Genomic DNA, 25792 nt, shown 5'->3' on the forward strand with positions numbered 1-25792 from the left:
TTAATCATTATAGTAACTAGGATCCATCCATTTTCCAACCCGCTGAATCCGAACACAGGGCCACGGGGGTCTGCTGGAGCAAATCCCAGCCAAAACAGGGCACAAGGCAGGAACCAACCCTGGGCAGGGTGCCAACCCACCACAGGATGTAACTAGGATATTTACAGCAAAAAAAAATCCTTCAAACATGTTTACCCTATTAACCCATAAAGCATTATATTAGTTTAAATATCGCTATCATGTAAATATTAAAGTCCCTTCTCAACAAGCCACTAAGGTGTTCTGTGCAGACTCAGAATTTAACGGCAGAAAAAACGGACGTCATTCAGAGCCGAGTCATCTCCAGATCCTTGTGGTGGCTCCACCTTTGTCTGAATGCCAGAGATGCCCTTTTCACAGGCACTACTTTGATCTCCCCACCTTGCCATGACCCGTCCTTTTTTTGCTATTGTGTCATCAGAGCATATGAACTTGATGTCGGTGGCTGCAGTATCATCACCGTATCCCTGAGGCTGCTGCACTTTCAATATGAATGCTTTGAGAAAACTATTTTTGCACCACTTTGGGCTTGTCCATGTGCCCCACCTGCAAGGAAATTTCAAAAGTTTAGTTAACCACCTTTGACTGATAAACTACGGGCACTAAAGTATATTTCTAATAAAAACTAAAGCATCAGTGCAAAACTTTATAAATAGTGACAAGTTGGAATAAAATGTTTAAATCAAATACCATAAAGCACAATCAAGATAGGAAAGGTTTAAAAAATGACTGAAGTAACTTACTGGCCCATCCCCGATTCAATACGATGTGTTTCAGTAGAATCTGCTGATGCCTTACAGAACAGCTGTATTCCATTCAGTCCTGTATCATCTCCACTTCCTTGGGAGTCATCTACCTAAGGTATCGAAGAGAAAAAATAAATATCATTAATTACTTTTTGTTATACGACTTTCAAAAATATCAGCCATATACTACTCAAGAACTCAAAGAATATGTAAAGTATATCTAAAAAATGGCAGTTATGGAAACAAGATAAAGTCAGTACTACAAATTAACTGGAATATTTCCAGGTCCTTTTTCAATCTTCATATACTGTCAATGTTTGCATTTAGTAAATATTTGCACATCCTGAAAATTCAGTGACTACTTTACCTTCAAAGCATATCCATAGGCAATCCATCCTTTAGGACAATTTTCACGATACTCCCACTCGCCCCATGGGCCTCCATTTCTCACACTGATTACTGAAGAGTATCCAAAGACCTCTGTGCAACTAAACAAAAGAACACAAACTGAAATGCACCAAATGACAAAACCCTGCTAGTTCACGTACCCTCAAAATATACAGTTGAAAAATGACTGTGCCAAAGAGTTATGTTTGTGATGTAGATAGTGTGGGATTGGGGGCTGCTTTGGGAGTTTAAAATCTCGAAGGTTGAGTACTAAGGGTTAATTTGTAATGCTAACCATAGAGCGGCCTCAACTCACATTTTATCCTGCTCAGATTTGCCTTCGCTCATATTCACCAGCTGCTTCAGGAGGTTAGGGCCAACCACAGAAGGAGAGATTTGAGTGTAACAAGACGACCATCGGGTGACACTAATATTTTATCTAAGCCCTGGGAACACAACCCCTTTGAGACCAGCAAGCTTGTTCTTTAGGTTGTGCCTGTGTGTGTCACAGCAATGAATCCTTCCTTCAAACTAATCAATGATCAATGTGTCTAAATTATTTTTCACATACTTAATTTCTTATAAGTCTCAAATCAAGACAACAGAAATGACTGCAGATGTGAGACAAACCTGGCTTATTTTTAATTTAGCCATACAGCTTGCTTTAAGATTATTTTATTCTTTCCGAAAAATGACAGCTGATAGGGATGTTTAGTAACATACCGTCTTTGTCAGCTCATAAATGTAACCTGCTCAATGCGACGTGCACACACCTCCAGCAGCAGCAGCACGTGTACCTGTGTTTATCAAAGCAATGAATTATTGCTTTAAACTAATGAATGATTAAAGTGTCTGATTTTTTTCATATAGGCAATTTCTTACCGTATATACGAGGTGTGGCAGAAAAGTAATGAGACTGATTTTTTATTTACCAAAGTTTTTATTTTTTTCAAACATCAATGTTATCCCCTTCAAAGTAGTTCCTTTGGGCAGCTACACACCGATGGAGACGTTGTTCCCGCTATTGGTAGCAGCGCTGGAAGTCTTCAACCGGTATGGTCTTCAGCATATCTGTTACGCTCTTTTGGATGTTTTCTAAAGTCCCAAAATGACGTCCTTTGAGGACATTTTTCAGTTTAAGAAAAAGGAAAAAGTCACATGGACTGAGGTCAGGTGAATAAGTGGGCTGGGGAACCACAGGAATGCCTTTTGAGGTCAAAAATTCTGTTATGGAGAGGGCAGTGTGACATGGGGCGTTGTCATGATGGAGCATCCATTTGTCTGCAATGTCTGGTCTCACGCGAATGACCCTTTTTCTGAGCCTTTGAAGGACGTCTTTATAAAAAACTTGGTTGGTTTAATGGCACAATGTTGCTCCAAATTCCGCTGTTCCATTTTGCGTGACGCACAACCAAAAACACAACTTCGCTAATAGCAGTCACAAAAATCACGTAGTTAACGGAAGGAGTTGAAACTCGCACTGAGCTATGGGAGGGTACTGATACACGTGCTCTATCAAGGACAACAGCGCAGCGTTGCCAGATCGCTTGCAGTGTTGCCAGTCTCATTACTTTTCTGCCACACCTCTCTATATTTCCTTCTCCACAATAGTTTACAGCAGTGTGTTTGTTTGCTGTAAACTGTTTATGGCTTGAGTAAGAGTTGTGGTAGGATTGAAGGTCACATGATTAAAATCCATTCAGAGATGCTCTTTTCCATCATCTTATTGTAAGATATAATGTTTAAATATAATACAATTTTTTTAAAAAAACCTTCAAGGAATGTGAAATTAAATATATAATCTAAATAATAAAGGAATAATGGTAATTTTTTGAAAACCCTAAAAGTAAACATGAAAAAATCTCTCTGGACCCTGGGGTACGGAGACTGAAGTGACTGTCCCCAAAATATTACATTGAAGTGAGAGCATGTGAACAGAAAAAAAGAACAAACCTGATTGCACAAAGGCAAAGGATGCTAAGCAGGAGTCCATTGTGGTCTGAAAACATCTTTACTTTGTCTGAAAAGGAAATAATACAACAAGGACATCATAGTACCTCAGCAATAAATTAAACAACCAGAAGGATGTTTTCTTTTTCACCATGTTGTTACATCATTCCATCCATCCAGTGTCTATAACTTTTATTACAATTTGCTTCTCAATCATGAAATAATCTGCTTAAATAACAGTTTAGAGAGTAAGTTACATGTTCAGTCAGGTAGATTTGTCAAGTATTAACAAATATACATTATGCAGTGCAGTGCTAGAACCTAGAAGACAAACAAAAGACATCTCTGTTGTGAAAACTGTATATAATCTGTTTAGAACTGCATGAACAGTGAATGGTACACTATGTAAGCTGTGTCACTTAACAGAAATGCTAGTAACTGTTACTAATCTGTTAGCTGATATTTCAGTTAATTTGCTAAATTATTAAATGGTCTTCTTTTGCAGGTTCATCCAGTATTCCTCTCAACCATACACTTTCTCCATGACAGATTCTTACTCCAATAAACACTTAGACTTGGCTTGCTGTAAGAGGAAAAGGAAAAAGTATTCAGTTGAAGAAGACATCCAGTAAACCAAAGACACAGCTCACCTTGTGAAAGCGCAGGTCATTGGAACTGAAGGCTCCAGTCGCTCTTATATTCTGGACTCTGCACGTAGACACACCTACTCTGGATGTCAGCTACAACCCTTTTCTGGTGCTGCTCTGACACAAAAAAGGTCAACATGATTTTCCTAAGTAAATTGAAATCCACCTTAATAAAACAACATATATCTGGATGTCTGTCTGTGTGTCCGTCCAGTTACTATGTTCACATCATTCCAAAAGATAGTGCATCAGAAACATTTGCAGTATTAAAATGCATTGAATTTGTCATTCAACAGATGGTGCATCACAAACACTGGCTCCTTCGCCCGCCAATGTCAGTAAAGTATCTTATGCACGGTGGATGGCCACGTATGTTGCAGACACTAGCCGCCTCGTGCTCATGACACAAGCATTTAAGTTTTGCCGAAATTTGTCGCTGCGTTTTTAGCTGTGTTGTTGTTTTCTCTTTCTGTTTTATATTCTATATATATTGGCGTAGCCGTCACTGCAGTCCTTGCTTTTCTTTCCCCAAGTAACCATCGCCATACAATCAGCTCTGTAATAGACGTTAAGCCATCTGTAAGCTTAGCGCCGATTCTTCAAAACGTTTAAAGAACATTGAAATATCTTCGTAGTACATGTTTAATTATTCTATCCTTAAAGACACTCCCAGTGAAGAATATAGATTATTTAAATGAAGTTAAAGTTTTATGTGTATAATTTAACAAACATATTTTGCTGCATTTCACCTTAAAAATGATATCGTCATCATATGTAAATACGCGCTTTATAAAGTGGCTCAGGATGTGCGATATTATAACTGTAGTGCAAGTCTACAGTGGGGTGATTGTACTTATAAGCACTTGATTGGCTGCATTTAAAGTTCTTGGGATGAAACTGTTTTGAACCGCAAGGTCTGTACAGGAAAGGCTTTGAAACGTTTTGCCGTGGCAGAGACAGCGTGTGCTTAATGCCGTATACCGATAATTCTCTTTCCGATCAGCTGCTGCTGTGATTCACACTCAGATACAGTGATATAAATACTCCGAGTGGTGCAGTGAGAGAAATATGGAAAAAGATGATCCGCTGTGGCAACTCCTAACGGGAGGAGCTGAAATAAGAAGAAGAAGAAGAAGAAGAAGGAGAAGTGAGAGCAGTTATGGTATTTGGAATACTATGGCTGTTCCCTGGACCATTATATTGTTACAAGTTAATTACAATCAGATGCATTACACTAATAAACAATATGTGGTTAGTTTCTGTGTATTTATAAAGCCGCGTCATGAAAATAATGAGTAATCACACAAGAACAGTAGCACTGCTTTGACGCTGGGTGCCGCCAGTTTGCAAAACCGAGCGGAGAACTTGCGTACGACAAGACATGAGGTACCGTGGAAAAGTGCGTGGCTTTATGCCAAGTGTAGGTTTTATACATCGCGATTTGAATGTGGAAAAGTTCTTACGCAACATTTCTGTGCGTACGCACCATTTATACATGAGGCCCCTGGTGAAGACTTGCAGCACCTCCTGGCATTCAAAGAGAATGAGAGGTAAAAACTGGTCCCAGTCCCTCCCATTGTCTCTAACCACCTTTATAAAATTTGTTTGAGGGGTACATTAAATTACTACACTAAACCGTCAATTTGGGGTGATAAACCAAGGTCTTTATGTGTTTAATCCAAAGTAATCTGAGCACCTCTCTGAAAATATCCAGTGTGAAGGACATCTCTTGGTCTGTGAGGACTTCCCTTTGGAATACCCAATAAACATCCCTAAAAATCCCTATGCAATGGTTTTGTTATTAGCTTCTTGCAATGGGATAGCTTTGGGATACCAGGGGCCATAGTTCACCAAGATGAGTATGTATTCATGCTTTCTAGCCAATTGTTCAAGTGGGCTGACTATATCAACTCTTGTTCTCTCAAAGAGTATGTTAATAATTGGCAAAGGAACGCGGGTGCTCATTCTCGTGAGGAAATCTGATGCAGCTTGCATTCAGGTAAGGTGATGCAAAAAAAATCTTACTTTCTCTGTAATTCCTGGTAAATAAAATCTGAATTTTATACACTCACTGAATTTGTATACACTTTATACACTTATCTGATCCCAAATGAGAGCTGACGAGAAGGGAGTGGGCAGCCTCACAAATCTTGTAGTAATAGGGACACGGGACTAGCTATATGTGACATAACACTGATGTTCTAACACCCGATACAATAAATAATTTTATATAATGAAATATGCTTGTCTTTTTTGGTTTTGTATTAGTGCCAAAAACTGTCTGAGGAGATATCTAAATAAGAATTTCATTGTACTATGTAGTCTATGTACAGTGTACACATGATGATAAACTTGAACGTGACATCCCATATCACACACACCGGAAATCCTTGATGGATTATGCTGAAAGTCCTGGTTAATGCATTTCTGATGAAAATTTAACAGCTCACTTAAGTGTGCCAGTTGGCTGTACATTAGTTTATCCACAGTCATAAACTACATTTGTTTATTATAGTTCCTAGAATAAATGTTCATCAGGTTTAATCATTGAACCTTAGATGACTTCTGATTTAATCTTTAACTAAACTTTCTTTTAATATAAACTACTGTCTTAACTTTAATAACCGTTCATTATTTGCAGAATCAGATACTTCTATCCCAGTTAAATCAATTTCTGTAAAATTCAAAATACTCTCAATGTTTCACTAGTTGTCTTAACTTGATGAGCCAAGATGTAGAGGTTTACAAGCAAATCTGGTTAAAGAAAGTAAAAAAGTATAACAAAAACATGAAGCTTACCAAAGCTACTATTTATTCTTGCATTTTTACTACCAATATAAGTAATCCATGTTTTTGTACTCCATAATTGCTACATTAATGTCTCCACAGTCTACCCTTATTTTACTGGTCTCTTTCAATGCAGATTGCCATGAACCCACATGTTACTTTACTAACAGGATTAAAACCCTATACTGTACATTTTTTCTGCTACAGCAGTTAGTTACCTGGGCCATAAACATCAGAAAATAACTTATTTTCTCTATGTACTTTTTCAAATTTTGCCTCTGTAACTATTACTAATGACATGAAAGTCACTGAATCCAAAGATATGTGAGAGAAGGAAATGAATAACCAGGACATGATTCTTGTGTGATAGCAAACGTAGTGACAATGTGCAGGGACATAACAAAAACACAAGGGCAAGACAGAAATAATTAGCTAAAGGCAGAAAGGAGTTCAGAATGGCAAAAACAAAACCTGACACTAGGGCCTATTTGTTGAAACTTATTGTCGCTAATGAATTTTAAACTATTGTTTATCCCATCTAGAAACGTAGTGTTACACAGTTACTACCATATTTTATTGTCACTTCCAATGATGTGATTCATACAACAATCACAGTAACACGTGCTTCCTGCCACATTGCTTAAGCAACAAATGAGATAGGAACAAAAAATAAACTTTCTTAAAAAACATCAAAGTGACTGGAGAATCTTCAAAACAAAAACTACAACATTAAAAATCATATAACAATGTCTTAATAATACATCTAACCTAGATATGGATTGAACTCCTCAATCCTACAATTTCTTTTCCTCATGAAATTCACACCTTCTTTTTAAAATCTAATATGTCCCTCCTTGACCCTGTACTTTGACAGGCTAATACTCCAAAACAGTCTCATTTGTGCTGGCTTCCCATTTATCAATAGATACAACTCAAAATTTTAATGTTTAAATCTTTACATGTTCATTTACTTACCTCTTTAATGGAATTTAATTAATTCGTATGTACCAACGTGCTGATGTTCATTGTTTGTCTATCCCAACTTTCAGATAAAAATGTTTTGAAGCCCGTGCTTTTATTTATTTTGCTTCCTTCCGATCTTTGGAATTCTTTTGAACAAAAGGAATTTGACAAATGAGAGGAGACCATTTGGTCCATCAAGCTTGTTTGTTTGGCTAATAGATAAGCTGTCCCAATATCTCATTCAGGTTCTACTTAAAGGTTGTCAAGGTTTCTGATTCAACTGCATGTCTCTGTAGTTTATTTCAGGTTCCCACAACTCTTTGCGTAAAGAAGTGCTTTCTGGCTAATTGCACTTCTTCTTAATTTTCACTTTTGTCCTTGAGGATATGACTCTCTGTTTAGTTGAAAAATTCTGCTGTATCTACTTTATCAATGCCTTTGATGATTTTAAATACACTACCTGGATTAGGTCCACCCACCATCTCCTCTGCTCAGGACTAAACAAGTTTAATACTCTAAGTCTGTCAGAGTACAGGATGTCCTTAGGTGCTGGGATGCACCTGGTCCATCTACTTTGCAGAGCCTCAAGTGCTAGCTACTGTGTCAGCACACTACAAGAAAGATGAGAGCTGCACACGGAACTTCAGATGTGAATCTCGTAATTAGACAAATTCAATCATTTGAAATACTTACATCAAAAGTAAAGACTTACTTATGTGATCAATAATTTTATTTCACTTAATAACTTGATTATGGTTTGCCTACATTTTTGATTTTATTTATTATGGTTCTGTTTCATGCTATTTTTTGTATTGTCATTATTGTTGTTTACTTTGTATTTATGCATTATAAACACAAAATACCTAACATATTCTTGTGTAAAAGGGTGTTTAAACAAAATCCTTGGATCCGTGAAGCTCTTGATTTATAGTCGTAGATGAAGCTTGCAGCCTTTACAACTCCACTTGTACTATATGAATACTTAGAATAGATGTCCATTGGGCTTAAATAATGCACCTTCTGCCTTTCAGCATTAAAAAGACTGTAGAGGCCCCATGGGACAAACTTTTCATTTTACACTATTAATGTCTTAGTCTATAGTGAAATATTCACACAACATATCAAATATGTAAAATGTGTTTTCAAGCTACCCAAAGAGTATTGAATAAAATTAAGGCCTGAAAATTCAACCTGTTCAAAAACTAAGTAAGCTACACTGGGAAGGTCATTTCAGCCGTCACCTCAGAGGATGTAAGCAGTTCCACCCTGGGACGACTCGGGGAGCTGACTCTAATAGTATTGTTGCCTTTCCCTCCAGCAATGAGCCACTGCCCAAGGAGGATGCCTAGCCACACCTAAAAGCCCCAAAAAGGCTCTACCCCTTCCAGTTCCACCAGCATAAAAAGGAACTGTTCCCATGAAGGCAGGGTCTCAAATTGACATGATACTTGCTGAGAACAGAGCTCGCAGTTAGACGGTATTGTTAAGGACAAATGAGCTGCTTTTTTTGTTCTAGGTTTCTGCGTCATAGAGCTGTCTTTAGGTTTTTTTTTGTTGTTATTACAAAACAGGGTAAACGGGTTGATATCCCAATCATGTTTTGGTTTATCTCCAGCCATGTTACACAGCTGAAGAATATAGAATGTTATAAGAGGCAATTGAAGCTGTATACATGCTAAAAAAATAAAAACCTCATCAGCAGTCCAGGAGTTAATTTAATGTCCGGGTTTCCTGGCTATAACGGGTTAGGTATGTAATTACTGCCATTATGCCATATTATTTTACGATTTACTTATACATAAGCCAGTATCTGTAATAGATGGAGCAAGAAGTCGCACTAATAAAAGAACACAAATAGTCTGGGGAGATAATCATTTTAGGACATTGAGGTATATGATAGAAGTGTTCGCCCATATTTAAATTTGGAAGATATATTAGTTTTGCAAACTGATGCATATGAGGAATCACTCAGCACTGTGCTATATAAAAGACAAAGTTTTTCACTTACCCATTTTAACACCTGCTGAAAGAATTTACAGACTATATTTAAGAAAACTCGGATTTTTAGCTCTGACATGGTCAGACAATAAGAGATTTACAGATGACGCCCTTAAAGTCCATTTCAGTAACCATTTATAATGAACACAATACTCTTACTTATATACTAACAACATCCAAAGTGAATGTAACTGTTTACTGATAGGTGTTTAAGTTTTCAGACTTAAATATAACTTTGAAATTCTGTCCAGGAAGGGTAAATGCAGATACAACTTTTTTGTCCCTTGCACCTTTGGACATGGATGATTAAATAAATGAATACACAGAGCAGAGTTCACCTGAAGTAATGAATTAAATTGTTTGTAATGTTCAAACTAAGAAACAGCAAGATATTCTTTGGATTTCTTCCATTACTTTGAGTCCTGTAGTGTAAAAAGTTAACAAAACAGCTTTGTGATTATAACAAAATAAAGTTTAAAATGTGCAGCTTCAAAACCCAATAATCTATACAGTGTTTTCCAATAGTGAAAGAAAAAAACTAAACCAATAAACAAAAAAGAGAGAAGGGGTAGGATAGTGTGAGTGTGGCCTGCCCACAGATTCTTTCTCTCTTAATTGAGATGTTTCCTATGGATTCAGTAAGTTTTCAGACCCATTCACTTCCTACACACTTTGAGTTGCAAATTTAATTTTTAATAAATTCATTTTCCATTTTTCCCTTTAACCTACACTCAATAACCCATTTTGACAAAGCGGAAGCATGTTTTTAAACAGGTCTGCAAATATATTAAAAATCAAAAAGTGAAATCTTTCATTCATTTTAAATATCCATACCCTTTTCTGTGCACTCCAAATTGTGCTGAGGTGTGTTCTGCTTGTTTTCATTCTTCTTAAGATGTGTTAGGAAGTTGATTGGAGGACAACTGTGACAAAATGAATTGCTTGGACATCATTTAGTAAGACATATGCCTTATGTCCCACAATTCACACTGCAAGTCAGGACAAAAGCCAAACCATGAAGTCCAAGGAACACTTTATAAGACCCCATGATCAACTAGCGGTGAGGTATAGATTAGGGCAAGGGTATAAAACCAATTTCTGAAGCATTGAGTGCTCCCTGGATCACAGTGGCCTCAGTAATTGTGAAATCGAACATGTTTGGAACCTCCAGGACTCTTCCAAAGTTGGCAATCCTGCCAAACAAGGTCACCAGATAAGAAAGGCCTTGGTCGGGGAGGTAACCAAGAACACAGAACATACTATCAGAGCTTCAAAAGTCCTCTGCAGAGATGGAAGAACCTGTTGAACAAACGACCATCTCAGTAGCACTCCATCAAAAAGGGTTTTAGTGTAATGTGAAATATACAAGCCACTCTTTAGTAAAAAGCATATGCCATATTAAGGGACTAATGGAGCATGAGAGAAAAAGATTTTCTGGTCTGATTGAAGATTTTGGAAGAACCCCAAGCCTTATGTCTGGCAAAGACAAGGAAAAACACATCACCTGCCTAATACCATTCCAATGATGAAGCATATCATTTTCCTCAATAAATAAATGACCAAGTATAATATTTTTGTCTCATTTGTTTAACTGGTTTCTCTTTATCTACTTTTAGGACTTGAGTGAGAATCTGATGATGTTTTAAGTCAAATGTATGCAGAAATATGGAAAAAGGGTTCACAAACTTTCAAGCACAACTGTAGCAAAAGCTAATCAGCAAATATGAAAATATGGACTAAACAAAATATAATAGTATCCTTATTGGCCACTCCTTATCCTTAATACTGTTAACAGACATTAATGTCCTGCTGCCTTTGGTTATTCTGTTTTGTTGTTTGTTTTTTTTTTAATGGATGCATAGATTGCTTTTTATTCATGCATATGCCCCAGACGTAGTCTAACAGTCATATTTAACAAATGCTTAGCAAAAGTCACATGTTTTGGCAAAAAGACAAGAACATAGCCTCTGAGGCCTTGGAGGATAACGCAGTGCTTCGGAACTACCTATCCTAAGTTAAAGAAGGAAAAAAAAACAGTCACAAAACCGCCCAAATATGCCCTAATACCATTCATCTTTTTGGAAGAATAAGAAGGGCAGCAAAGTTTATATTTACCAGAGACAAAAGCAAGTGACACACATCCATCCTATAATATTCCTGGCCTGGCATGATTTGCAGGGTAGATCTCTATGCACCCAGCCCTCAGTGACAGCAGCCAAGAAAAAGTAAAAGATAAAGCTCAGTCCAAAAGTACATGAAATCTGCATAATTGGAGGCACCCTTACATGCTGCTGTCACAAACTAATGCTGCTGGCCAACCTAATGAAGAAGGTTCAGGATCTGCTACTCTCTGTATGGCAAAGGAGTGTTAGATGGCATTTATTACATTTTTCTTTTGGTATTTGGTTTATAGCAAAACCTGAAAATACACACCAAAACTGATGTGTGTAAATGTCTTGGAGACTAAGCTATTAATATTACCGCATGCAATAAATTATAAAGCAGAGGATCTTTCCATATCCAGGACTATTGACCAATGAATGAGGTGGGAGAAAAGTCTTAAATTCAAAACGTCATTCCCATGAGGCTTTAGTTTAATGTTTAGAACATGTGTGGCAAGTATTCCAGAAGTAACTATTTCACAATATTTTTGCAAAATAGCATGTGTTTTGCACATTTTAAACATACAACTGGATAACTGACATATGGATTATGCAACACAGCTAATATCAGATTTTTTTTCCACATAATTTTCTGTTGTACTATACTGGTTACTATTGGTTTCTATTATGTCATAAACATCCTTTCTGTATGAAGACATGAGGTTAAACATTTTTATCGGCCATCACTACAAAGTACATGGAATAAGTAACAAGTAAAAATGACGCCATTTTTGGGTGAAGTATTCCTTTATAGACTAACATCGTGATGCTGATACAAATATATAGGTCTGGTGTATCTATACCTGGTCTTTCTGGCAATACCTTCAGTTGGTTTCACTCCTATATTACAGGAGGAAGATCCCTTGTCAACTGTAGTGATTATATGTCAGAAATCCATGATTGTTGTGAAGAATTAAGTTGGTTTGCAATTGAATTACAACCACTACAACCATCTGGTGAGAGTTGGATGTCATGTCATTTTCTAACCCGCTTAATCCAGAGCAGGGTTGCCGGGGGCTGGACCCTATCCTAGAATGCATAGGGTGCAAGTCAGGAACAAACCTGGAGAGGGCGCCAGTCAATTACAAGGTGAGCATACACACACGGGCCAGTTTAGATTCCCAATCCACCTAACCAATTTTTAGAACATTAGAACAATCTGGAAAAGAACAGGCCAATCAGCCCAACGAAGCTCATCAGTCCTATCCACTTAATTCTTCTAAAAAAATATCAAGTCTAGTTTTAAAAGTCTCTAAAGTTCTAGGACTATGGGAGAAAACCAAAACAGGTGAGGGAAACTGACACAGACACTGGAAGAACATACAAAATCCACACAGAGAGATCCTGGGACACAAACCCAGTTCTCCTTACTTTGAGGCTGAGGCATTAGTGCTACCACTGCACCACCGTGCTGCCCAGACATTGACGAAGATGTCCAAAATCTGTTCATGAATTCCTTTTAACTTAACATAAATGTGAAGGTATGGTCTAAAATAAACAATAAACATAAATTTGATATTCAAATTTCTCATTGTCGAATTGCATGTGTCAGTGTTAATGTAATGTCAGAGAAGTACAAAAGATAGTTATGCCCTGAATGTTGTGAAGCACCCTAAAAATGATAATAGAAGGAGAAGGAAGCACTAAAAAGAAACAAAAGAGGAGTGGCAACATATAGAAGGGCGAAAAAGATGAAGACAAGCTGGCATGCATTTAGAGCTGGACATGTGATTTCAGTATAGATTTCAACACAACATTCAGAGACGCGATATCAGAGACAGAACACAAAGAAGCAATGCAGTCCAGAGAATCGCTCCAATTAAAAGCACGTGGCGGTGCTAGATGAGATGTGGTCAGTAAAAAAGTAGCACGCTGATAGTGGTTCCGGTGAATCACTTCTATATAAGGCACTTTGTGATATGCAGCAGGCTAGTAAGGAGTATAAAAATAGAAGCCACTGGAGAGGTGCAAAATGGATGAAAGATAGAGAGAGATGGGGTGAAACAGTGGAACAAGAAGCTTTTAGGGGGCCTTCTTGCAGTGCCAATGAATTCATCCCAGTACGTGGATGCAATGGAAAACGCTGACTTTTGGAATTATGAGAAGTGACGGACAGGTTAGAGCAGAAAAAGCGCTGTGGGGATTTAAGACTTAGGTTCGAGATATATTTAACTCTGCATGATGCGTACACTTGCAGACATTTCTGCTACGCAAGCAGTGTACTGACTATACTTGAGAGCGTACTTTATGTAAATATGAAGGATTCCACCATGTGGCAGTGTTAGACATCATCATGGTGAGAAAACAACGTCCAGTTTCGCTGTGTTGTAAATTAAGGGAAGAAAGATGTTGAAGATAAAAATTCTTTGAATTCTCATGCTGTTACGAAGGTGCAAAGAAAGTCGGTAACAGTGACTCAAAAGATGGTATGTGACACTTGTATTGCCTATGCGAGAACTGGATGAAGAAAAGCACCACAAATACTTTTGTGTGTCAGCATTTAAGTTTGATGATTTGCTTCACCGCATTGAACCATTCATCACCAAACATGCACATGGAACATTGGAGCTGCAATGAGGCTTGTCATCACATTGCGTTATCTTGCAATGGCTGAATCCCCAGGTCTTTTCTCGGACATTGCCCACTCATTATGGATGAATCTATATCGAATTTGCTTCCATTTCATCTCGCACATTTCTAAATCCATTTTCAAAGAGCTTGTAATTTGATGCCACCTGTTCTGACATGGATGTCTGTCACTATGGAGATCCATCCATCCATCCATCAATCCTCTTCCGTTTATCTGAGATCGGGTCATGGGGGCAGCAGCTTGATTATAGATGCCCAGACTTCCCTCTCCTCTGCCACTTCTTCTAGTTCTTCTTGGGGAATCCCGAGGCGTTCCCAGGCCAGCCGAGAGACATAGTCCCTCCAGCGTGTCCTGGGTCTTCCCCAGGGATTCCTCCTCCCAGTTAGACGTGCCCAGAACACCTCTCCAGGGAGGCATCCAGGAGGCATCCTGATCAGATGCCCGAGCCACCTCATCTAACTCCTCTCGATGCGGAGGAGCAGCGGTTCTACTCTGAGCTTCTCCCCGATGACTGAGCTTCTCTTATCCCTATCTTTAAGGGAAAGCCCAGACACCCTGCGGAGGAAACTCATTTCAGCCACTCGTATTCACGATCTCGTTCTTTTGGTCACTACCCACAGCTCATGACCATAGGTGAGGGAAGGAACGTAGATCCGCCTGTTGATCTCACACTCCATTCTTCCCAAACTCGTGAACAAGACCCCAAGAATGTTGAACACGTCTACTTGGGGCAGGATCTCTCTCCCAACCCTGAGAGGGCACTCCACCCTTTTCTGGCTGAGACCATGGTTCTGGATTTGGAGGTGCTGATTCCCATCCCAGTTGCTTTACACTCGGCTGCGAACCGATCCAGAGAGAGCTGAAGATCACGGCCTGATGAAGCAAACAGGACAACAACATCTGTAAGAAGCAGTGACCCAATCCTGAGCCCACCAAACCGGACCAAACAGCTCTTATCAGGGGATCTGGTACCCCATACAATCGGAGCACCCCCCCACAAGATTCCCTGAGGGACACGGTCGAACGCCTTTTTCAAGTCCACAAAACACATGTAGACTGGTTGGGCAAACTCCCATGCACCCTCCAGGACCCTGCCAAGGGTGTAGAGCTGGTCCACTGTTCCGCGACTAGGACGAAAACCAGACTGTTCTTCCTGAATCCGAGGTTCTGATGGACCATCCTCTCCAGGACCCCCGAATAGACTTTTCCAGGGATGCTGAGAAGTGTGATCCCTCTGTAGTTGGAACACACCCCGGTCCCCTTTCTTAAAGAGGGGGACCACCACCCCGGTCTGCCAATCCAGAAGCACTGTCCCTGATGTCCATGTGATGTTGCAGAGGTGTGTCAACCAAGACAGTCCTACAACATCCAGAGACTTGAGGAACTCCAGGTGTATCGCATCCACCCATTTCTTGACCACCTCGGTGACCTCAGTCCCAGAGATGGGAGAGCCTACTTCAGAGTCCCCAGGCTCTGCTTCCTCATTGGAAGGCATGTTAGTGGGATTGAGGAGGTCTTTGAAGTACTCCCCCCACCGACCCACAACGTCCCAAGTCGTGTTAGGCAGTGCACCATCCCCACCATATACAGTGTTGACACTGCACTGCTTCCCTCTCCTGAGACGCCGGATGGTGCACCAGAATCTCCTCAAAGCCGTCTGGAAGTCGTTCTCAATGGCCTCCCCAAACTTCTCCCACGCCCGAGTTTTTGCCTCAGCAACCACCGAAGCCGCATTCCACTTGGCCTGCCGGTACCTATTAGCTGCCTCCAGAGTCCCACTGGACAAAAGGGTCCTGTAGGACTCCTTCTTTAGTTTGATGACATCCCTCACCGCTGGTGTCCACCAATGGGTTCGGGGATTGCCGCCACGACAGGCACCGACCACCTTACGGCCACAGCTCCGGTCAGCCACCTCAACAACAGAGGCACGGAACATGGTCCATTCGGACTCAATGTCCCCCACCTCCCTCGGGACATGGTTGAAGTTCTGCCGGAGGTGGGAGTTGAAGCTACTTCTGATAGGGGACTCTGCCAGACGTTCCCAGCAGACCCTCACAACACATTTGGGCCTACCAGGCCTGACCGGCATCCTCCCCCACAATCGAGGCCAACTCACCACCAGGTGGTGATCAGTTGACAGCTCCGCCCCTCTCTTCACCCGAGTGTCCAAAACATGTGGCCGCAAGTCCGAAGATACAACCACGAAGTCAATCATCGAACTGAGGCCAAGGGTGTCCTGGTGCCAGGTACACATATGAACATCCCTATGCTTGAACATGGTGTTCATTATGGACAATCCGTGACGAACACAGAAGTCCAATAACAAAACACCGCTCGGGTTCAGATCAGGGTGGCCATTCCACCCAATCACGCCCTTCCAGGTCTCACTGTCATTGCCCACGTGAGCATTGAAGTCTCCCAGCAGAACAAGGGAGTCCCCAGAAGGTATGCCCTCTAGCACCCCCTACATGGACTTCAAAAAGGGTGGGTACTCCAGACTGCTGTTCGGTGCATATGCACAAACAACAGTTAGGACCCGTCCCCCACCTGAAGGAGGAGGGTAAACCCCAAATAAACAGGCTCCAAGTCAGGGGACAATAAGAATGCCCACACCCGCTTGGCGTCTCTCACCGGGGGCAATTCCAGAGTGGTAGAGAGTTCAGCCCCTCTCAAGGAGATTGGTTCCAGAGTCTAAGCTGTGCATCGAGGTGAGCCCGACTATATCAAGCCGGAACCTCTCGACCTCATGCACTAGCTCAATCTCCTTACCCTTCAGACAGGTGACATTCCACGTCCCAAGAGCCAGCTTCTGAAGCTGAGGATCGAACCGCCAAGGTCCCCGCGTTCAACCACCACGCAACTCACACTGCACCCAACCTCCTTGGACCCTTCTACAGGTGGTGAGCCCATGGAAAGGGTGACCCACATTGCCTCTTCGGGCTGTGCCCGGCCGAGCCCCATGGGTGCAGGCCCGACCACCAGGTGCTCGCCATTGAGCTCCACCTCCAGGCCTGGCTCCAGAGGGGGGCCCCAGTGACCCACGTCCGGGCGAGTGAAAACACTGTCCAAAGTTTTTATTCTTTATGGTAGGTTTTCTGAACCGGTCTTTGTCTCATCCATCACCAGGGGCATAAAGCCCTGGACAACAGAGCTCCTAGGATCACTGGGACACGCAAACCCCTCCACCTCGAACCGCCACTATGGAGATGTTGATAGTGAAAAAAGATGCTGACATAATGTACCAAAATTTTGCCCCCGCAAATTTTTGCGTTGTGAGCACCAAGTATAAACCTAACAGGAGGCCCTGTGAGTAGAATAATTGAAAAGAGAGGAAAACCCTGCCATCCTGATGACACCCAATTGCTGAAAAAAAAACGGTGGTGTTGAGGTTTTATTTGTTTTTGTATTACATTTCTTTGGGCATTATTAAATGATATGCTTGTGTATTGAGATAAGACAGATGGTATATGTAATTTCTAAGAAATGTTTGGGAGTAACAAGATGTCAATATTAGTTTTCTAATGAAAGGTAGGAAAGGAGTCAGAATAGTTAAGAAAAAAGAAATTGCTTTCATGTTTATGGTTTAAATAATCAAAATAAAAACTTTTTTTTTTAATTTAAAGCAAGGATTTTCATTTCCTTCAGGAATTGTTAAAGTGGGTCATTTGAACAGCCAGAAATATGAATATTATACTTTTAAGTGGTCAGAGAGGGAAAGGCATTGCTCAAGGAAAAGGTTATTTTATAAGGTGGTCACAACAAATCAATGGGTGAGTTGCAGTAGAGCACTACATTTCTGGGGTCAACAAACAGGATCTTACAAAAAGGGGTCAACAGAGCTTTAGTGCTATAGTTGGGTTGGAGAGAATCCAGGCATGACAGAGCTGGAAGATATAATAAAACAACTAACAGCTCTGCAGCAAAAGTTAGAGGAGCAGCCAGGAATGCTTCTGGAGACAAGAATAGTACAGAAGGAAGCTTTAACATTGGCAAAAACAGGAATTGAGCAACAGGCTTCAGCACAAAGGACCCCATTAGGAGTCTATATTCCCAGTGACTCTAGGCTTCCAGAATTCAGTGGATGCCCAGTCAAACCAGGTGAAAAGAATATAGGAGAGAATATAGGAGAGTGGGTCAATACTATGAAATCAGCATTTAAAATTTCAAAAGTACTAGAAGAAGAATTGTGTTGAATTCCTAAAGCAGCACTTGAAGGATGAAGCTCAGCTGACAGTAAAATGAATGCTGAAGGAGAAAGAAAGAAATGCTGAGCAAATGTTTCAGATTTTATTAGAGACATATCATGATAAAGTGTTAATTGGGACAAGACTGAAAGAGGCTTATGAAATAAAGAAAGGGGTCGATTGAAACAATAAGAGCATATGCATGTGACCTTCAAGAAAAATTAAATAGGATATTACAGAGAGAACCGCAATGACTCACCGATGCCATCAGAGTGTTGAAAGAGCAGCTGGTAATAGGACTCAGGGATGACTTTTTAAGATGAGAAATTAAATGAAAACTAAAAGAACAGGAAAGCTTAAGCTTTATTGAGTTTATGCAGTCTGCTATTAAATGATCTGAAGGGAAAGAAGGGCACACACCAGGTGCTGGTTGTACTAGGAGCTAGGTGAATGCTGAAATAAGGAAACTGGCAGACCACCAAAATGACTTATTTGTGATTATCTGTAATGAAAATTAAGAGAGACCTCACAGGGGCAAGCCACCATTGAAGGATGCAGAAGAAAGGTATATTTGTTACGCATGTGGTCAAGCCAGCCATACTAGCAGGAAGTGTCCATGCAAGACCAAGTCAGAGGATAAACCAACAGGTGTTAAAACTACCACAGGTAGACAACAAAACACCCAAAAGAGTGGTTAACTGAATATGTGAATGGTGGTCCTGGCCCCTCAATAGTAAATAGACAGCAAAGTATGAGATACTGTAAATGAAGGGGTGCACCACCTATGGAGAGGTGCTTTTGACGATCGCTTAACCATTGATATTCTAATTGTTGGAACTACACTGTAAAAAATGTCAGTAAATTTAAAGATACAAATACTGTAAATGGTGAAAGTAAAAGACCTTTTCTGAAAAAAAGGAAAGTTACCTTATGTTCTACTGAAAATTACCTGTATATCTTAAACAATAAATTTCATTATTTTTTACAGCCAAGTTCTGTAAAGTCAATATTTTTCTACCTTCAAAATATGCTAAATACCATTTATTCATGCATTACAGTTATACTGAAAAAAATCTGTTAATTTTACAGTGTAAAACTGTTAAATAACGAAGATAAACAACCGTAAAATGTAAAACGGTGAATCATTGTTTCAGTAAAACCGGTTACGATATTTGCATAAGGACACGCCCCTTTTTACAATATGGTGAACCGCATACCTTTGAATGGTAGGGAAAAAAACTTCACCTAAGTTAGCAGACTTATTTTTCCCTGTGTGCTGAAGGTTTTTTGAGGTTATGGAAGCTGATTTATGGTGGGTTGTATTCGATAAGTAGGACACCATACACCACAAAAGAAAACTTTACTTCCCCACCAGACGTGTCATAACTTCCTCAAACATTAAATTGTTTGCAATGTGTATAAATAAACAGTACATGCTTGCTTTTGGTTGTTGTTACTTTACTGATGCAAACTGTATACTGGGGTTTGACCCTGCCAATACATATTGTTTATTGATTGTTATATTTATTACACAACATGAATTTCTGATTATGGTTAAACATTCCCTTCTGTTGGAATTTGTTGCAAAGAGCAAATAGTTTTTACTACAAAATTATACTGTAGACCTAAAAATATTGTCACCTTATTAATTACAGTAAAATTTTGGCAAACCAGCTGCCAGTATTTTACTGTAAATGTAAAATTTTTTTAAAGTGTCCCATAGACCAAAAAATATTGTGACCTTCTTTTTTACGGTAATATCCTGGCGACCCCAGGATAAATTTAACATTATTTTTTTTTACAGTGTAAGACTAACTGTTTGCTGAATACTGGTTCTAAAGTGAATACTATCACTGAATCTCATTTCAAAAGAAGAGATTCAACTCTGCCATCCACTAAGTGGGGGAAACTTACTGCAGTGAATGGACTAGAAATTCCAGAGATTGGATGTCTTGAAAATGACTTTAAATGTATGGGACAGATGCTACATGGAAAGTGCATATTTTTGCTGGCTGATGCTAAGCTTGGCATAGAGGAACTGGAAGAAGATCCTGGCATCATTGGCATGAATGTGGTGAGTGAACTCTGGAATCTTTGCTTTCATGGAGATGGAGTAAAGAGATTTTACTGTCGCAGTCCTCCAGAAAGAGCATCCCTTTGATGTGTCCTAGTAAGAGTACACAAATAGACACAGTTTGTGGGCAATGATGGAAGAATAGGAGTGGGTAAGGTGGCTGGGAGACAAGCAGTCACTAGTCCCCTTTGGAATGAAAGGGCTGGTGGGAAATCATGCCCAAGGTCAAGTGTCAAGCATTAGGGGAAGCAACAACAGGTAAAACCCTTTCACTTGTCATCCTGGCAGAAGCCAGAGATGGGACGGTGCCATTGAGATTGCTAAATCCTACCCAGAAGCCAGTAAGACTGCTTTCCAGTGACAGAGGCGTACAAGTGTTTGGACTGCCACACTCCTTCAACTTTATGAACAAACACATTTTGGCACTATGGCTGCTGGTAGCTTTCCTAACCCACCATAATGTCCAAAAAGAGAAAAGCTAATAATGTGGAAAGAAAAGAGATGTGGGGGATAATAAACAAATGAGACGAGAACATGAGATGTTTTGTTTGTAAAGAAAATGTGGCACTAGCTGTTTGTTGATATATACCATCCCGCATGGGTAATTTTTGTTCCTCAAAAATATTGTCTTTGATACCTTTGGCCCATAGTATCATGTTGTGGCAACCTATTGCTAATTTAAATCCTTTGTGAAACATTTTTTACATATTTAGGCTATTCCAGGAATGTATAGATTTTGTACAGTAGATGGTGCTCTTTCTACATTCTCTGAACTGAGATGAATGTAAAGAGAACAAATCTTTTATTAGAGAAATGAATATAATAAGCAAGAATAAGAGAGAGAGAGGATGGGGCCATGAAGAAAATAAATTACATACCTTAGCTTACACAGTAGACATTTGCCTTCTGATACATGTGTGCTAGGAAAACAGACTTCTCCATGATGTCAACAAACTAAGGAGCAGGTCACATAACATTGGCAGAATACAATTTCACCAACAATTGGATGCTGTGGAAAGAGTCAACAGCTCTTTAATTCTTGGAGATACCATTACTGAAGACCTGAAGTAAGTACAAAGCATCTTGACTATAAAGAAGATTCCCCTACTTTCTAAGCTTTCTAAAAAGAGCCCAGATATATTTTCATCTATGCTCATCAGCATGTCAAAGCGCACAGTGAAGTCCATCCTTATTAGAGGCATAACATTTTACATATATTGTATATACGGTATCACACGCTGTCTTGTTAGTGACCTCGGGCATCCTGCACAGTCATTTCTCCTCCTCTCTCCTCCATTCTGGCCAACGTGACTGAGTTCACACCACAGGATCTGGGGAGAGTTTTCATCTTCAGGCTATAAGGTTGCTCTATAGGTGCTTGAACAAGTTCATTAGTGTTTTTTATATAAAGTATATCAGCTGAATGGTGTATGGTGAAAACAATAACGTATGTTGCATCTCTATGCCTGTCAATAGTTTAGATCATTGTCAGGCAACCTGCCAAATTTCAGCCTTCTACTTACACGGGAAGTTGGAAATTTTCTAGGTGAGTGAGTGAGTGAGTGAGTGAGTGAGTGAGTGAGTGAGTGAGTGAGTGAGTGAGTGAGGGCGCGGTAAAACTTTGTAAAATTTTTAAAATTTATATTGTTTTTGAACTTTTGGTTGATTACTAATACGCTTCCGTAGATTACAAACATAATGTTTTAAAAAAATATTTTATGTTGGAAAAACAGATAACGGAACACTTACGGAAATGAAGTCTAAGAAGCGCGAGAGACTTCAAATGATCGACAAGGAAATGCGCGTCTGTCTTTCGAAAATTGATCCTCGCATCAATCTCATATGTCCTTAAAAACAATCTCAACGTTCACATTAATTAAATTTAAGATTTATCCTTTGATTCCTTTATTAATAAAATGTCTTTCAAACTTGTAAAATTAACTGTTTTTATTGACGATTGTCCATAGATTGTGTCGTCACGACGTGCGCCGCGAAAGAAATTTTTTGGACTTAGTGCGCCGCAACTCGAAAAAGGTTGCTTTTCACTGGTTTAGATGATTCTGTCAGCCTGGTTACCTGGTTATCCTGAGTCCCTGGAGTTTCTAAAGAACAGAAAGATTAGAGGAAACTAAACTAAGGTGTTAAGATGCAGTTTTCCTGGAGTTTCACACATGTTGTTTTGTATTAGAATTATAGTGCTATAGTTTCATCTAGTACAATCAACAAATATATTAGGGTTAATTTAGCTATTTAAGTAGATTAAATGCTTTTTTGTGTAACATTCTAGCGATATTCTGGGTATTGATGTTATCCTGAGTGAAGTTCACCATCTAGTGGATATATTGAAGCTCTCTGTTAATAACTATTGCTAACATTGCCACATACAATTCAACAGAGAGAAGTTGTGATAGCTAATGTTTGTTTTTTTGTTTATTTTAGACCCTACCTTCACATTTATGTTACTTTGGAAGGAATTCATAAACAGATTTTGGACATTTTCATCTATATCTGGGTGGTGCAGTGGTAAATCTATACTGCCTCGCAATAAGGGGAAGAGGGTTCCTGTACCTCCCTGCGTGGAATTTGCATGTTCTCCCCGTGTCTTTTTGGGTTTCCTCCGCCTGCTCCACTACAAAGATATTCAGTTTAGGTGGATTGGTAATGCTAAATTGGCCTGTGTGTGTATGCTCACCTTGCAATGGACTGGCGCCCTGTCCAGGGTTTGTTCCTTTCTTGCACCCTATGCTTACTGGGATAGGGTTCAGCCCCCCGTGACCATTCTCTGGATTGAGTGGTGGCTCTGAAGCTAGGGATCTGCACTGGAAATCGGAAGGTTGCCGGTTTGAATCCCGTAAATTCCTAAAGGGACTCTGCTTTGTTGGGCCCTTAAGCAAGGCCTTTAACCTGCAATTGCTGAGTGCTCTGAGTAGTGAGAAAAGCGCTATATAAATGCAAGGAATTATTATTATTAAGTGGGTTAGAAAATGACATGACATGATATCCATCCAGATGGTTGTAGCGGTTGTTGACAAGAGATTTTCTTCCTGTTATATGGGAGTGAAACCAGCTTAAGGTACTGCCAGGAAAGTCCAGCTCATTGTCTAAGGTGTAAACCAAGAAAGTTGTGTTCAACAGAATCAAATCTTATACAATATGAACTGATATATTATTTGCATCAGCATTAGGGTATGAGTCTATAAAGGAATACTTCACCCGAAAATGGTATTATTTTTATGTTACTACCCCATGTTCCTTGTAGTGAAGGCCAATAAAAACGTTCAACCTCATGTCTTCAAGCAGAAAGTAAAGAAAAATGTTTATGACATAATAGAAGCCAACAGTCACCAGTGTACAACAAAGGCAAATGATGTGAAAAACATCCATGGAAAAGGAAAAAAAGAATATTCTGACATTGGTTGTGTTGCATAATCCACATGTCATTTATCCAGTTGTATGCTCGAAATGTGCAAAACGCATGCTTTTTTGCTAAAATATTGTGAAATAGTTATTTTTGGAATACTCACCACACACATCCTAAACAGCAAACTAAAGCTTCATTGAAATTACCTTTTGAATTTAAGACTCTCCTCTTCCACCTCATTCATTGATGAAGAGTCCTGTGTATGAAAGATGTGCTTTATAATTTATTGTATGCAGTAATATTAATAGTTTAGTCTCCTGGACATTTACCAACATCATGGCATGTATTTTCTGGTTTGGATATGAATTAATAAATGCTATCTAACACTCCTTAGCTATAAAGAAATCAGCAGTTTCAGAGTCTTCCTCATTAGATTGAGGAAGAGATGTGACTGCACGAGGGAATGGATGGCTAGTGGCCCAACTTCTGCATTTACAGCTGTTTTTGCAGATTTTCTTGCCATTCAAAACAGACATGCAGAAACCAAGGCACAAAACTGAGGTACAGAATATTATAGGATGGAAGTATCTCAATCACTTTATTTTCAGCTAAATGCAAATTTTGAGGCCCCTACTCCACCATGATGATAAATAAGTCAAGGTAACATTTGTGAGGATTTGTTATTGTTTTTCTGCCTTATGTTTTCATAGGAAAAGTAGTTCAGCAGCCCTTCCTTATATTCCAGTACCTCAGTGGGTATGTCCTGGTCTTTTTGTCCAAAGATGTGATTTTTTTTGCTTGTTTGTTAAATATGACGGTTTGAATAGGTCTGGGGTGGTTATACGAATAATCAGCACTCATTGGTTTATGTTTGTATCTAAAAACAAAAACAGAACAACACAGGTGGGTCTGGCTGCAGACCACTGAGATGTGAGTGTACACTGACTCTGTTGGAAAAACAAAACAGCAGCAACTTATTACTGTTTGTCAGTATGGATGGGCTTTCCTCAGGGTGCTCGGGTAGGGGTGTACATAATAAATTAGCAGCTCAGTGCATATAAAGTTTGATAATGCATAAAATCTACATATAAACATTGTGGCGGATGGCCAGGACACTTGCCCAGCCAGGACGCCTCCACAGTGGAAGGACTGGGGGAGCCAGCCTATCCAGAGTGTTACCTCCCTGTTAGTTTTTAACCCTTATAACTTTTAACTCTAAAACTGGTCAGTGTTAGATGGCAGACCCCTGGTTGCAGTGGTGCCTCGGACTCCTGCAGGGCTTCATGGGAGTTAGAGTTTGGTGCAGCCCTGCCTCAGATCCGTGGGTGCCGCCAAGGGATGCTACAGCTGCCGCTGAGCCCTGGAGAGCTGCTCTTCTGCCACACCCGGAAGTGCTGCCAGAAATAGGTCATCAAACACCTGGAGCACTTCCAGGTGTGTTATAAAAGGAGCTAGCAGCCACCACTCGGGAAGCCAGAGCCAGGAAGAGGGCGGCGGAGTGGAGGAGAAGAGAAGGAAGAGAAAAGGAAAGGAAAAGAAAATAATTGAATTGAGTTGTGCTTGTGTTTTGTGACTGTGTTTGACTTGTGGGGACAAGGAAGGTACACTGTGCAGGTGATTGGATAAAGATGTAGCAGACTAAAACCCCAGCTAAGATTCTCACCGCCTTTGACGGTGATTTATTTATTTTTCCAATGGGAATCCCAGCAGTGTATCCAGCCTTGGCCCAACTCACTTATACTCCCTCACAAAGACAAAAAAGCAACCGGTAATAAAACAGAAATTGAAGACTGTATTAAATAATACTAAATGAAATATAACTAAAAAACTACAACAATCCCACCCCAGTTCCCTTTACGGCGATATACAATAAACACAAATTCAATAATAACAAACCACTAACA

At 39.9% G+C, this 25792-nt stretch overlaps 1 protein-coding gene across 1 annotated transcript in view; it reads right to left on the reverse strand.

The window, feature by feature from the left end:
* Window positions 1–217: 217 nt before the first annotated feature.
* LOC120529723 (vitelline membrane outer layer protein 1 homolog) overlaps window positions 218–25792 on the reverse strand; it is a 46446-nt gene continuing 20871 nt past the window's right edge. The window contains exons 3-5 of the mRNA XM_039753786.1: window positions 1153–1273; window positions 783–895; window positions 218–585 (exon numbers count right to left, since the gene is read on the reverse strand). Coding sequence (XP_039609720.1) covers window positions 300–585; window positions 783–895; window positions 1153–1273 — 520 coding nt within the window. The 3' untranslated portion in view covers window positions 218–299. The remainder of the gene's footprint in view (window positions 586–782; window positions 896–1152; window positions 1274–25792) is intronic.

Source organism: Polypterus senegalus, chromosome 5 (assembly GCF_016835505.1).
Source record: "Polypterus senegalus isolate Bchr_013 chromosome 5, ASM1683550v1, whole genome shotgun sequence".
Lineage (NCBI taxonomy): Eukaryota > Metazoa > Chordata > Cladistia > Polypteriformes > Polypteridae > Polypterus > Polypterus senegalus.